The sequence below is a fragment of the Pteronotus mesoamericanus genome, unplaced genomic scaffold, assembly GCF_021234165.1.
Source record: "Pteronotus mesoamericanus isolate MK-2021 breed Mesoamerican mustached bat unplaced genomic scaffold, CSHL_Meso_final contig_613, whole genome shotgun sequence".
Classification (NCBI taxonomy): Eukaryota; Metazoa; Chordata; class Mammalia; order Chiroptera; family Mormoopidae; genus Pteronotus; species Pteronotus mesoamericanus.
Window position 1 is genome coordinate 127,501 of NW_026555221.1, and position 13,807 is coordinate 141,307.

The 13,807-nt window shown below is 53.9% G+C and overlaps 1 protein-coding gene and 1 non-coding gene across 3 annotated transcripts; both read right to left on the bottom strand.

Moving 5' to 3' along the window:
• Positions 1–944: 944 nt before the first annotated feature.
• Positions 945–1,017, bottom strand: TRNAT-UGU (transfer RNA threonine (anticodon UGU)). Its single transcript has one exon. It is a non-coding gene; the product is annotated as a tRNA-Thr (tRNA).
• A 2,009-nt stretch (positions 1,018–3,026) lies between these two features.
• TRIM7 (tripartite motif containing 7) lies at positions 3,027–12,959 on the bottom strand. 2 transcript variants are annotated; one of them, XM_054580727.1, is made up of 8 exons: positions 12,387–12,959; positions 11,376–11,471; positions 8,003–8,233; positions 7,319–7,341; positions 6,942–7,057; positions 6,463–6,498; positions 6,127–6,296; positions 4,780–4,832 (listed from the first exon to the last, which is right to left on the bottom strand). In XM_054580727.1, the coding sequence occupies exons 1-7, from the start codon at positions 12,891–12,893 to the stop codon at positions 6,166–6,168; spliced, it is 1,140 nt and encodes a 379-aa protein (XP_054436702.1). In that variant the 5' UTR covers positions 12,894–12,959; the 3' UTR covers positions 4,780–4,832; positions 6,127–6,165. The 2 variants fall into 2 exon arrangements, with proteins under 2 accessions (XP_054436701.1, XP_054436702.1); XM_054580726.1 differs by lacking the exon at positions 6,127–6,296 and having other exon boundaries at positions 3,027–4,832.
• Between the last annotated feature and the right edge of the window lie 848 nt (positions 12,960–13,807).

Here is a 13,807-nt window from a genome sequence, read left to right on the forward strand (position 1 = left end):
ATACAAGCTGATCTTCTATTTATTTATTTATTTATTTATGCTGTTAACGAAGTAAAGTGTACAAAATGAGCCTAAATCCCCAGTGAACAATAGAGGGGGTAGCTGTCGGGTGGGCAGGTCTCGGGCACCCACCCGCTGCGGCCTTCGCGGGCACGCCCCCAAACCGCAGGAGCTCTCTTTCCAGCCAAAGTGGACCATCTCTGAAAGGCACTGACCGACTCTCAGCCCCACGTGGGGACACCGCTAACTCCCGGCGGCGCTCTAGAGCGGCTCACGGTTAGAAAACAGAACCCGTGTCCGGTGCACCGGAGGAGAGAATCCCTCACCGAAGCCCGAGTGGACTCCGGAGAAGGGAGTAAATGGAACAGAAGGGATGCAGGGAGGAGTTGGGGACCCGTTTCCCTTCCCCGACTTGGGCACCCTAGGCTCCCGGGATTCGTCGACCCCTACGTGCCTGCCCTGCCGGAAGGCCACCTCATATATAGAAGCCAGACTGCGAGGCCCAAGGGAACGTTTAGTCACCCTCCCAGCTAAAGCAGTAGGTTCCCAGAGGGTGGGAGGGGGTCTTGCCAGGTCGACACCACGCAGCTAAGAAGAAAGAATGAGAGACGAGGACGAAACCCTACCCCCGCCCACAGGAGGAGAACGGAAAGACCCGCCATGAGGTCGCCGGGAGCGCGCGCGGAAAGAATCGAGAGAGGGACCACGGGGTAGAAAGGGCGCGGGGCCGGCGGAGCTTGTGATCACAAAGTCAAGGACGCAGTGGGTACAGCTCTTCGAAAGATAAGCGATGGGCGGCAGACACTTGCCGGGCAAAGGAACAGAAGCTTCACCGGGGTCTGGCCTCTTCGAAAGGCGGAATTCGTATTGGCTTACACATTTTGCGCTTTACCACCTTATAGTTTGGGAGAGAAAAAAAAAAAAGGAAAAAAAAAGTACAGCACAGGCCCCAGCGAGATTTGAACTCGCGACCCCTGGTTTACAAGACCAGTGCTCTAACCCCTGAGCTATGGAGCCAACTGCCGACTTGTTTCCTGCGCTCGAGCAGTTGATGCAAAAACAGTTTCCATGCAGTGACAGTTTCGCTGAGGCATTAGGCGACGGGGTGTAGGGCCAGCGTTCCTCCGCTCTGGAGCGCCGCGCTGGGCCGCCGTGGCTTAGCCTGCGGCGTAAGTACGTCTTTGTGCTGCGAACGGGCCCTCAAATCTAGCGAGAGAGCGCCACCGGGACTGGGCGCCCGTTTTGTTCGCCTGCTGAGCCCGTGAAGGCGGGGCATCCGGTGGGCGGAGCTGTGCGGAGGTCCGGCGTCTTCGGCGCTGCTGCGGGATCGCAGGCGGGAACCCGATGAGAGCAGGCATCTGCGGCTTATTGTGTGCGAAGAATGGAGTCCTAGGTCAAGGCTGAGAGGGAGGAATTAGGGGAAGTACGTCAATGTGCCTGTCCTAAGGGGAAGGCAGGGCCAGGGGCCTGGTAAGGTAGGCTGGGCCGTGAGGAAGCAGTAGGGGGCATCAGGAGGGAGAGGCTAAGAGAGGGGTGGAGAAATCATAGTGCGTGGGTGAGAGGAAGTGCTGGGCCAGGCACTGGGTCTGGGCCCAGGGTCCTTAGCCCCTACCGCTCAGTTAAGCAAATTAGGAAAAGGCAACCGTTAGGGCCTGCCTTGGACTGTTGGGGAACTTGTTCTGTCAGGGCTCCCCAAAGGGCCCACGGGGTTGAGGGCAGGGAGAGTGGGTGAGAGAGCCCCGATGAGGGATAAGGGCCCCAGCCCCGCCAATGGTCAGAAAGTGGCAGCTGTAGGTGGTGGGTGTTGGCCTGGTTGCCCCACCTGTCCTATGTCCCTGCAAGACCAGATGACTTAGGTCACTGGATGGCCGGCCAAAAGCAGGCTCCTAGGTGACACCCAGCCTGGACACTGAGGAGCTAGCTGTGGGAGAGTCTGATGGCACGAACCTGGGTTCTCACAGCCTTGCAGCTCACAAGTATCTGGGACTAATGGGGGGCATCAGAAGGGCTGAAGTTAGGCCAGTATTTGCTCTCAGAGGCCCAGAGATCTTGGAGACCTTATGACACCCAAAGGATGGTAGAGAAAAATGCAGACAGGCACACATACTCTCACATCAGCATTGTGACATCCAAAGTCACCACACTGCCCTGGCGACCAAGAGAGAACATCTCTCACACCCTCCACATGCAGCTATTAGGTAACTGTTGTTACGTCTTTTCGGATATACAGCTACCTATGTACTGGTAGTTCTTCTACAAACTCTGAAACACCCACAAACACAAAAGCTGAAAATACCCACACAGACAGCCAGGCCTGCAGTCTCCCGACCTGGCCTTACAAGGCTTCCGCCAGTCACCCTACCTTCGGTGACCCATAACATGTGTTACAATACTTGAGCACAGTTGCTAGATGACATAAAAAGTAATTGTGATAATCAGTTCAAAGGTCATACAAACCCAGAAAACAATAAGGCGTGATGATAACAGGCCATTTAATAGCAAATAAATGTTAAAAATGAGTTTTCCTTGTGGAAATCAGTGTATTCAAATACTTTGATTGGCTACAATGTTCTAGAGCTACATGTCGTGTATGAACAGGGCACAGAATTCACCTTCTGAAATGCTGCTGTAGGCTAAACTGTTAAATTGTCCTGTCCCCAGTCTGTAGGACACTGGATTCTGATGGCCTGGTGCTGTGTGCACTCAATCCGCCTCCAGAACAGTGTCATGCCTGCCTTACAAGAACCCTGTATGCAAAGTGTGCTTGAAGCACCTCAGGGGACAGAGTACTGAAGCTTCATGACACTTGCAGGCCAGACTACTTGACTGTCACTGTCCCTGCATCTGCATAACAACCTGGGCAGGACAGAATTAGGTCTGAAACTGGCTTTCATCTAGCCAAACAACCCATTAGTGGGGTTGGAAATGTATGGCCATCACTAACTACGGGGTGGCTAATACTTAACCACAAGTCAATAATAGGGTATGACCTAATTGCACTAGGTCTGTTTCAACACCTAAACCCTATGCATGTGCCTGTACATGTCCTCTCCAAGATCCACACACCCCTCTGCCCCCACAGTCTGACATAAACACATGCGTGCACATTTCTCACACACAGAAGCACATATGCTCACCCCATCTGGCAGAACTCCCTGCTCTTGCACTCAGACTGGGAAAGTCAAGAAGGATCTAGCCACTGTATAAATGAGCTCAAAGTCTGTATTTCCAGCGCCATATCCCTTCCCTGAGGAGCAATAAGCAAGGAAGTGTGTACCACCACCCTCCCAGAAGCCCAGCCTGAAAGAGGCTGGTGAACAATTAGCCAAAGTGATAACATCCATCAGGGCACAGGCTAAACTGGCCTGCCTGGGCACCAGAGTCCTCTGCTGTTAGCATACATTTGGCAAGTTCCAGAATGAATCTGTCAGGGACATGTTTGTGCTCTGCATTTCCATGCTTGTGTTAGTTACATCTGTAAAATTGTAAGTGCTCTCTTGTGTTTCAAAATTCCAGAACCTTTGGTCTCCTTACCCAGAAAGACTGTATTTTGGCACTTGACAGAGATTTAGGTATCTGTGAGAACACGTGGCTGTAACTGTGGCTGAGGACATACATATCACTCTGTATCATCGGTTTAGGGGTGTTAGAGGGTAGCCATGCCTACAGACTGTTGTCTGGGGCTTTTCCCTCATGCACAGGTCAAGGGTCTCCCTCCAGCCCTGGCCCAGACTGTCCTCAGAGCTGGGAGGCCTCTCCCTGAGTGGACAATTTGGTCAGGCCAGCTGGATTCAGGTCTCTGAAGGCAGAGCTGGCAGCTGACAGGAAGGCGAAACAGAAGTGATCATGAACCTGCTTGGCCTGGCCCCAAACATTCCCCTTGGAAGTGAGGACAGCACAGGACCAGAGTTTGGTGCTGTTCAGGGAGCAAGAAGCCCTGCTGAGTCTGGGCAGTAAGCCATCACGAAAAGGCACCCCTGTCAACATCGGGGCTCGAGTCCTCATAGGCCTCCACCTCCTCACAGCTGGTGCCAAATCTGCGTGCCAGAAGCAACAGGTAGGGAACAGGCCTGGGGTCCAAAGCATCCGGTCCTGTGCTCGGTTGAACACAGCCCCTTTGCCACCTTGCGCAGTCTCATGCCTCTGGTGCTGGGTCTCCAGAAGCCTCCCTAAGGCGGCAGCCTGCGGCAGGAGAATGAAGGGCAGACCCAAGGTGACCGGGCGGCTCCCACGGAGAACAATGTCCCTTCCCAAGGGCAGCCAGGAGAAGGCGTTCACCCTCCACTGACCACCCCTTTTCTGGGAGGCCGGCAATGTCCCTCAAGGCCAGATCCGCAAGTAGGTGCCAGTGGAGCAGACAGAGAAAAGGGGGAACACGCGCTCTTGGAAGTTGACGCGGAAGGTGTAGAGGTGGCGCATGTCCTCCACGGCGTAGAAGGACACGGCCCCCACCTCTAGGTCCAGCGCCACCCTCACGCGGGACAGGTGGCCGCAGCTGAGGGGTGTCCGCTCAGGGCTGGTCACAGCCCAGTACTGCCCACCATTGAGCTGCAGCGCCCAGACGCCCTCCTCGGGAGTGAAGGGCGTGAGGCCCTTGCGGCGCACACTCTCGCGGGCCACGCCGAAGGCCCAGCCGTCCTGGGAGCCCACTTCCACTTCCCAGTGGTGCCGCCCGGAGGAGAAGCCGCAGGACGCCAGGACTCGGGTGTTGGTATCGAAACGACGTGGGTGGCTGGGCAGGTCCTGGGCCCGCTGTCCAAGGCGCACACTCTTAAGATCCAGAGAGAGGATGAGGCGGGGATTGGCAGTGTCAGGGTCCAAGGTCAACTCCACTACAGTGGGGGAGATAGGGAGAGATGCCCATGCAGGCCCCCTGCACAGCCCTCACTCCTTATTCCTGCCCCCGCCCCCAAAAAGTACATGCTGCACTCAAACAAATGCAACCTATGGATCTGATTTAAATGCCAATTCAAACACATGGACAAATCCAATTGAAAAGACAATTGAGAGATGCCGAACACTTAGGCACTAGAAAGAATGCAATTTTTTCTAAAAAGAGTCATCAGCTTTTTTTCATTATGATGGTGGTTTTGTCATTGCTTAAAAAAAAACAAAACAAAACAAAAAACCTTTATTTAGAGAGATGGGAAGGGAGAGAGAGAAGAGCGAGAGAAACATCGATGTGTGAGGGACACATTGACCGGTTGCATCTTGTGTGCCACCAACCGGGGACCTGGTCCTTAACCCAGGCATGTGCCCCGACTTGGAATCCAACCAGTGACCTTTTGATTTGCATTCCAGAGCTCAATCGCCTGTGCCACACCAGCCAGGGTGATGTGGGCATTTTTTATAAAGTCTATCTCTTTAGAGATCAAATATTGACATATTTATGGAAATGATATTATCGGTGATTTGCTTCAGAATAACCCAGTGGGAAGAAATGGTTAGGGGTGCTAGTGAAGATCACTGAGGGTGTTTGATGAGTACGGAATATTTGCTATGCTCATCTCTCTACTTTAGTGTATGTTTGAAGTTTTCCATTAATAAACAGCTCAAATAAGCACACTTGTAAGCACTGCAGTGTTCCAGGCCTGCACTAGGCCCTGGGAATCCCAGCTCCCCTGCAGCTGCCTTTCACAGAGGAGGGGAGGATAGACAAGATGTGATTTGAAAAAAAAAACCAAAAAACACAAAAACCAAAAACATAGTAGATATGAGGGATCAGGATAGCAAGCTGTGATTTCAACTAGAAGGCCCAGGAAAGGCCTCACTGAATAGGTAGGTGCTGTCCGGCGAAGCACGTTTGAGGCCCAGGTGAGTGTGTGCTAGGTGCATTCCAAAAGCAGCAAAGCACTTGGGCTTGTGGGGGTGGGTTGGGGCTTCACAGTGAGGCCAGAAGCCCTGGGGCCTGGAAGGCCACTGTGGGAACTGCAGCCTTCACTGAGTGAGAGGGCCCAGTGTAGGGTCGCGGCAGAGGAGGGCATGGTCTTACCCAGCTGGCTTAGATTCTTCCCAAGAAAAGTCTGACTTAGCCCTCCCTGTGGGATTGGGTCCCACTCACCCCAGAGCTCTGCAGGAGTAAGAACCACCTCCCCTTTTGTCCTCAGATCCTCCTGCTTCCCTCACCAGTCCCTGTGCGCTCAGCACCAGTCCACAGACGAGGTCTCAGTACGAGGTCCCAGCTGGGAATGAGGACAGGGGAGAGAGGCCGACAGGCCTTCCCCAGTCGAAGCTTCCTGAGGCGCAGGGCACTCCTGTAAGTCTAAAGGCCCCACTGTGGCCTGAGGCAGTCAGCACTGTGAGGTGAGGACAAGGGGGACGGGGAGTCAAGGGCAGGGTGGCTGAGGTGGGCAGGCAGAAGGAAGCAGCCACACACAAAGCCCAGAGACACAGTCACCAGCAGGGAGGGAATTCTCTACATGGCCAAGCAACAGGCTCTCACTATCACCACAACCATCGTACCTTTCTCCTCTTTCTCCAGCTCTTCACGAAGATCCTCTGAGGAGGAGAAACAAAGCAGGGTGCGCATGAATGACACAGGAGACTGTCTGTCTGGCCATGGCAGTGACACCGCCTCCTCTGACATTCACGGCCCCAGTGGCTCACTTACCCCCCAGATAGGCCAGGGGCACCGGGCCCAGCGTAAGGGCGGGGAGGGGCAGTTTCCGGTTTTCCCTGTCCAGCTTCGCCCTCTTTTGCCTGGCACTGGTCAGAGCCGATATCTCCTTCCTCATCCCTCTTTCTGTCCCAAGTGGCCCTCTATCCTGTCTGCCCCCAGGGGAACTTCGTGCCCTGGGGGCACCTGAATAAATTAGCCAATACACACCCCAGCTCTGGTCTTCTCAGAGCTTCTGGAAAGGCACATCTTTGGACCCCAAATCACCAGAACCAACCACTGCCACTGGCATCTCATGGCCCAGCCCCCCACGCACGGGCCCTACCTTTGAACTTCTTGAGCAGCCCCTTTAAGACAAAGGTCTTGAGGGAAACATTCCAGACTTTACTCTTCATCTCAGAAGAGACTGTGCTTGGCTTGGGGGCAGGCACATTGCTGCACCTGCAGGACAAGGAGGAAGGCCCACCAACACTCTCCCACTCCCACAGTTAGGACGGCGGGGTCCTCTTGATGGGGAGAGGCGGGAAAAGGAGAGCCTGATCTCATCTCATAGCCACAACCAGGCAGACGGCCTGACAGCCGGCTCAGGTAAGGCAGCGGGGAGTCAGGCGGTGAGAAGCTGGGGCGGGGAATGAAGAGAGCAGCAATGGAAACGCAGAACCAGCTTAGAGGGGGCCCTCGGAGCCATTAGGGTCCACTCACCTGCTTAGCGCATTTTTGAATTCCTAAAAAGAAAGATGAAGGCAAACCAAATCAACACCTTTGAAAAACTACAACTGTGCTCTGCCCTGCTTCCGAGGAACAAGCAATAAGCAGATATCCCACGTCCCGCTGTCTGCATGGGCCCCCGGTGTCAAGGTCTTCCCACCGTGGCTGCCAGCTGGGCGTCTTATCAATGTAGCGGACCCTGCCCACAGTCTGCAAATGCTCCTGCCATTACAGAATCATCCGTGGAGCCACATGCTGGGGCTCTCCGCACCACCAAGGCAAGCTATAGCTTTTATGCAGCCACTGCTCATTCAGACCGATGTCTTTAAATGACTGTCCTTGACCCATTTGTGACAGTAGATTGTAACTATTTTTTAAAATGAAATAAAATAGAATAGAAAATGCATCACATTAGTAAAGGTGTTATTTTCTGAGACTTTTGTCTCAAGTGTGTATACACTGAAATACGATGTAAGATATATTATTGTTTTTCGTGGTCAGGAAAGTTTTATCTTATCCCTCTAGACCTCTAACCCCAGGAGAATCAGGGTACCTCTCTCCCATCCTTTTTGGCTCCAGATTTTGTGAGTATACTAAATTCTCAGGATCTGACTCTGTTCTCACTGTCTTTACAATGTGTTAGAATAAAGGCTCAAAGTCCTGGGTAGGCAGACTCACCTGGAGAAAGTCAAGGTCAGGCTTGCGAGCTGTCTCCTCGATCTGGCTGCTGAGCTTGGATAGCTGGGTGATCTCGCCCCCAAGCTGGGCCAGGTTCTCGTTCTGCTTCTGTGTCACCTCCCGGGACAGCTCCTCCAGGCGGCCCATAAGCCGGCCCTCCTGCTCCACCAGGAAGGCCCGCAGTGCCTGAAACTCTGCCCCCACCTTCTCTCGCTCAGCTGCCATCTGCTTCTGTCTCAGGAGAGGAGAAGGTGGAGAGGTGAGGGGACATGGGCATCAAGACTTGGCATTGGGAGAGGAGCCTCGAGCCATCCCACAGGACAGGGTTCCATCTGCGGCAGCTGCTCAGGGGTTGTAGGGTCATCCACAGGTGCACACCCTGCACTGGCTCTAATTTTAATAACCCGACTCTGAGCTCACAGCAGCTTCAACACATCTTCTTGCTTCCCCTGTCACAGATGTTCCCACATGTCCATTTGTCCCTGGGCTCTCCCACCAGCATGGGGCAACTGTAAGCTCGCCTGAGAACTATTCAAGGCAATGGTTTCATTTGAAAAGTGGGAGGAATGAATTTGTGCCTCCTGGGGCCACTATACAGATTAAACTGAGGTCACTCTCTCCTCCCCAAACACATTTATTATGTGTTAAATACAAGAAAACAATGCCAAAACGGAGTCATTTATGCCAAGATCCACATTATAGGTTCAGCTCTCCCAGAAATGGAATCTTAAACTAGCCAATCAGGAATTGCCTTTGTTCACTAACCTGCCATCCCCTATAGGGAAAGTAACCTTGCAATAACCAATCCAGGTTTTTTTGCAACTTCCTTGTTCCTGCTACCTCCACTTATAAAATCTGTTGCCTTATATAACTCTTTGGGGATCCTTTCTATCTGCTGCATTAGTAATTTATCAATTACTGAATAAAGCCAATAAGATCTTTAAAACATACTCAGTTGAATTTTGTTTTTTAATACTCATCTGCCCTCCAACTTTCACTCCTCACTTTACTTCATATTAAGAGCACCATTTCTGTTTAGCAATTATGAAGGTCATACATGCTCATAATACAAAATCTGGAAGTTGCAGAAAAATAGGAAGAAGGAAGGAAAATCAACACCAGCGACCAGAGGTAGCAGCACACCCACATGACCCAATGAGGCTATGTTGTATGCAGCCTTCATATTCTATTATTTCCATTACTATTATCCACAGGATTTTCACTTCTGTGTTTCCAGACACAGGCTGGTGATCCTGGTCCTCTGGATTCTTTACATGGGTATGCGGGAGGGACTGCACAAGACATAACAAGCAAGGCCTCGTGTGGCTAACAAGACGTGAGAAGGGCTCTGTTCCTCCAGGACAAGCGCATCTGTCACTGTTCCTCTTCTTTAAAATTCTGAGGGAGGAAAGGATGGCTGGGAGATGTGAGTGGATTGTGAAGTCAGGAAACATAGGTTCAGGCTTTGGCTCCCGCAGGACCTTCATCATCAGGACACTGGGCGAGCAGGCAGCTGCAGCCCGGGGTGCTTCACATGTGTTAACTCACTCAGCCCAATGACGCGGGTGCATGTCACCAGTAAGTGGGCAGCCAGGATTCTAACCCAGAGAGTCTGGCCTCAGAATCTGAATTTCTTGCAATTACTTCATATGGTTTCCCCAGGAAATAACACAGATGGAACAATATTAGCCAAAATACCCTAAGTCAGGGTTTCCCAACCTCTGTACTATTGATATTTGGGACCAGATAATTCTTTGTGGTGGAGGGCTGTCCTGTGCATTCCAGGATGCTTAATCAGCACCCTGGCCTCTACCACGAAATGCCAACAGCATCTCTGCCCAAGTGTTAATTGACAATGAGAAATATTTTCAGATGTTGCCAAATGTCCCAAGGGCTAAAATTGCCCCTAGTTGAGAAGCACTCCTAAAGAGTAAGAGCATTTTTAAATAAAAGTATTCATTCTCTTCGTTATCATGCAGCAAGAGTTGTTCTCTACCTCTATTGTTTCATTAAGCATGAATTTTGTGATTCTAAAGCATGTGCGGACCAGAGGGGTGGTGGATTGGCAGAGGACAGAGTGGAAGGCTAAGCAGTGTGACGGTGGATGGGATCAGGGCCACGAAGCTGCCCACACTGCGGTAGGCCCTCTGGGTCATGGATGGGAGAGCCACATGCCACATGCTCCTTTCTCGGGGAGAGCAGGGTGGAAGTCTGGAGATAAGGGTTGAGCTCTTCCGTGGGGAGGGAAGTGAATGATGCACATTGGAGGCAGGTGCACCAGGTGCAGTTGAGGGTCAGGACGGGAACGGCTGAACTCAGCGTTTCCCCCTCCACACCACCCTCCCCCAACCTTGAGGACAGGAGGGTCCTCAAGTTCTTGCACTTCCCAACTCCAGAACTGACTGGCCCCATCCTAACAGATCCCAGTAGATCCTTTCATTTTTTTAACACCTATTTATTGAGCTAAGAACTGAATTTGCGAGGTAGAAAATTACATCCGTAATCCACGCTGCCTGTCTTAATCAAAATGAGCCCCATTTCACTTCTGTGATTCGTTGTAAAAAAGACAAAAATAGCATTCCTGCCCACCAGGGGGCGCTGGGCACACTGGGCTGCGCAGCGCGGGTGCTGCTGGAAACCCGTCGCCAGACCTTCCTCACTTAGCAGTTCTGACAGCCAGTAAGCCCCCTTCCCCTTAGCCTAATTTCAAAACCTAAAAAAACTCTAAAAGTGGAAAAAAAAAAAAAAAGCTTTTTCCTAACTCTTTTGGTGGCAAAAAAAAAAAAAAGCCCTGGGCTAACATGAGGCTATTTACTGTATTTATGTTTTCACTTGCATTCAATTACATGATGTTCCAAGGCCCTAATTGGGGTGTTATGTAATATTAAAATGATCATACATCCCGATTCACTGGGACAGTTCCAGTTTTAGCTAGCCATTCTAGAAGGATTATTTTAGCACTTCCTTTCACTTTCAAAAGTTCTGTTTTTTTGCCTAGCTGGTGTGGCTCAGAGGGTTGAGAGCCTGACTGCAAACCAAAAGGTTACCAGCTTGATTCCCGGTCAAGACAGGTCCCTCAGTTGTAGGCCAGGTCCCCACCTAGGGATGTGGGAGGAGCAACTGATTCATGTTCCTCTCACACATGAATGCTTCCCTCTCTTTCTCCCTCCCTTCCTGTACCTCTAAAAATATACTTTTAAAAAAAGCTCTGGTTTTATAATAAAGGATACACTCACTCTTTATAATATGCATCCTATTATCTTCCTAGAACCCACCCCTGCTGTTCCACAGGCACACACTCCTACAACACACACCAAAACAATGCCGGGGTGGTGGGTGGCCTTCTCTTGCTGGGGGTTGGGGAGCAGCTCACCAAGAGCTCCTTGCTCTCCTTTTCTTCGGTGGAACGAAACATCTCATAGTCCTCCAGATCATTCTTCAAGACCTTCAGCCTGGACTCCAGGAGCTCCTGTTGTAGGGTGAGAAGGGAGATGTTGTGGGGAGAGGAGTCTGGAAACCCCTACTGGTGCCTTCCTGGAGCCATCCAGGAAAAGGAAAGGCCCTGCGCATTGAGGAGGAGACCAGGTTGAAGCCAGCTCTGGACAGGATGGATACAATCTGCGCAGACTTCACATAGGGGACAGAACAACTTCAGGGTCTCACTTCCCCAAGACCACCAGTTCACAACTCAGGCTGAAACACAGGCTCCTCCCACTCCCAGCTGCCCAATCTAGCTTGCCTTCTCTGCTCTCCTCCCCACCATCGGAATTCCCTATGTATGGTAGGATTGGAGCAGTGTGGGGAGCAAAGAAAGATGGGACTGTGTGTCAGAGGCCTCCGCGCACACCTCAGCTGAGGCCTCAGCAAGAAGGCAGGAAAGAAAGGAGCCTAGGCTCAACAGCTTTGACACAGCCCAGGCGGCTCCCTCCTTGCTCTACTCAACCCTGGAGCCACCCACCCTTCCCCGACCTCTTGGGAAGGTCGTCCCACTCGGAGAAAGAGTTGAGTGGGGGCAGCGGATGTGTGGGTGTGCCCAAGTCGCCGCTAGAGGACGGCGACGGACAGAAAGAAAACCTCCAAGCCTGCGGGACAACGCCCAGGCGCCCAGTCTAGAGGGGAGGGGGTTCGGGGGTATTGGTGCTGTGGGTGTGACAGAGGGACAGACACACTCAGCCCCAGAGCCAGTGCTGAGTAGGAGAAAAGAGGCAGGGGCTCACCTGAGCCTCCTTGCCTGCCTGCCTGCCTGCCTGCCTGCCTGCCTGCCTGCCTGCCTGCCTGCCTGCCTGCCTGCCTGCCTGCCTGTCGGTCATCTGCACTGTGTGCGCGGGAAGGCAGGCAGGGACGCGGGGTCGCGGGGACAGGCAGGAATGGGGCCGGCGCTCACCTTAGCCTCCTGCACAGCCTCATCGAGCGGTACCACGGCGTGCTCGCGGTGCTCGCGGGCGCGGTCGCACACCACACATATGGCGCGTTCGTCGTCCTGGCAGTAGAGCTTGAGCGGCTCGCCGTGCTGCGCGCACCCGGCCGCTGCCGTCTCCGGGGGCCCGCGCTCCCCCGGTGCAGCGGCGGGCAGGCTGAAGCGCCGCAGCAGTGCCGCCACCGCGGCCAGCTGCCGGTTGGGCCGCAGCTGGCTCGGGCGTGCGGGCTCGCGGCACTGCGGGCAGGGAAGCGGGCAAGGCAGCAAACGGGGGACGGCGGCGGGCCCCGCGCCCGGGCGCTCCCAACAGCGCGCGATGCAGGAGCGGCAGAAGCTGTGGCCGCACTCGACGGACACCGGCTCTCGGAAGAGCTCCAGGCAGATGGAACACGTCGCCTCGCCCTGCAGCTCTGCCGCCAGTGCCAGGGCCTCGGCCCCGGAACCCGGGCCCGTCCGCGGCCCCACCGCCGCCATGCGCGTCCTCAGCGCACTTAAGCCTGGCGGCCCCGGAGAGGCCAGGGACCCGACAGTACGCCGCTGGGAGCGCTGCGGCCGGCGCGGGCCTCCCGGCGCCCACTGGGAGGAAGGGCGCGGCTGAGAGCTCCGGCGGGCGGAGACTGGCACTGAGGGCGCGCCGGACTGGGAAACCCGCCGGGTAGGTGCGCGTTGAGGGCGCGCCAGACGGCGCAGCGAAGGGATCCAAGTGAGGCCCGGCTCCCTGCGCCCGGCTTCTGGACCCCTCAAACCCCGGCCTCGGCCCGCGTCTCCTCAGTCCCGCTGCGCCCTCTCTCCGTCGCCCCCCTCGCTCAGCCCCTCCGCGGGCCGGTCCAGGCTGCCCCAGCCTGACCCAGTCAGCTGTGGGTAATGGGCCGGGACAGCTGGGCACACATGCCCAGCTGGGCGCCACTCCCGGCTGCTGCCTGAGGCCGACCCAGCACAGGGCAAGGGCCTGGCGCCCGAGCCGCAGTATCAGGTTCCCGGAGTGCAGGTTTGTCCCGGCTCTGTGCCTAGCTAAATTTGGAGTCTGGAACCTGGCTCTTGTCCTCCACCCCCAAGAGTGGCCTTATATCCACCTCGGTAGCTACTTTTCCTGCGATAGTCCCCTCCCCCTTACTTATTCTTTTTTTTTTTTTTTTTTAACAAACAACGCATTTACAATAAAATTTCCCAGTTTACTCGGTGTTATTCCTCCGCCCCCAAATAAAACCCAGTCCTCTGTGTTCCTCCAGCTTATCTCCACAGCCCCAATCCAGACCTGCTAGTATTATGCTTCCATCCTCTCTCTCCTTTTCCCTCCAGAGACCTCTGGGGTTAAGCTTTCGCCCGCACCCTCCTCAGAAATGCTGTTGTCAAAGTCTCCAGTGACCTAAGGCCCCTTCTGAGGCCTC

Coding starts and splice junctions, on each gene's coding strand:
- TRIM7 (XM_054580726.1), bottom strand. CDS start 12,893: ATGGCGGCGGTGGGGCCGCGGACGGGCCCGGGTTCCGGGGCCGAGGCC. Junction 7,058..7,318: donor TTCAAAAATGCGCTAAGCAG/GTGAGTGGACCC, acceptor CTTGTCCTGCAG/GTGCAGCAATGTGCCTGCCC. Junction 4,833..6,462: donor GCTGGAGAAAGAGGAGAAAG/GTACGATGGTTG, acceptor CCCCCACTGTAG/TGGAGTTGACCTTGGACCCT.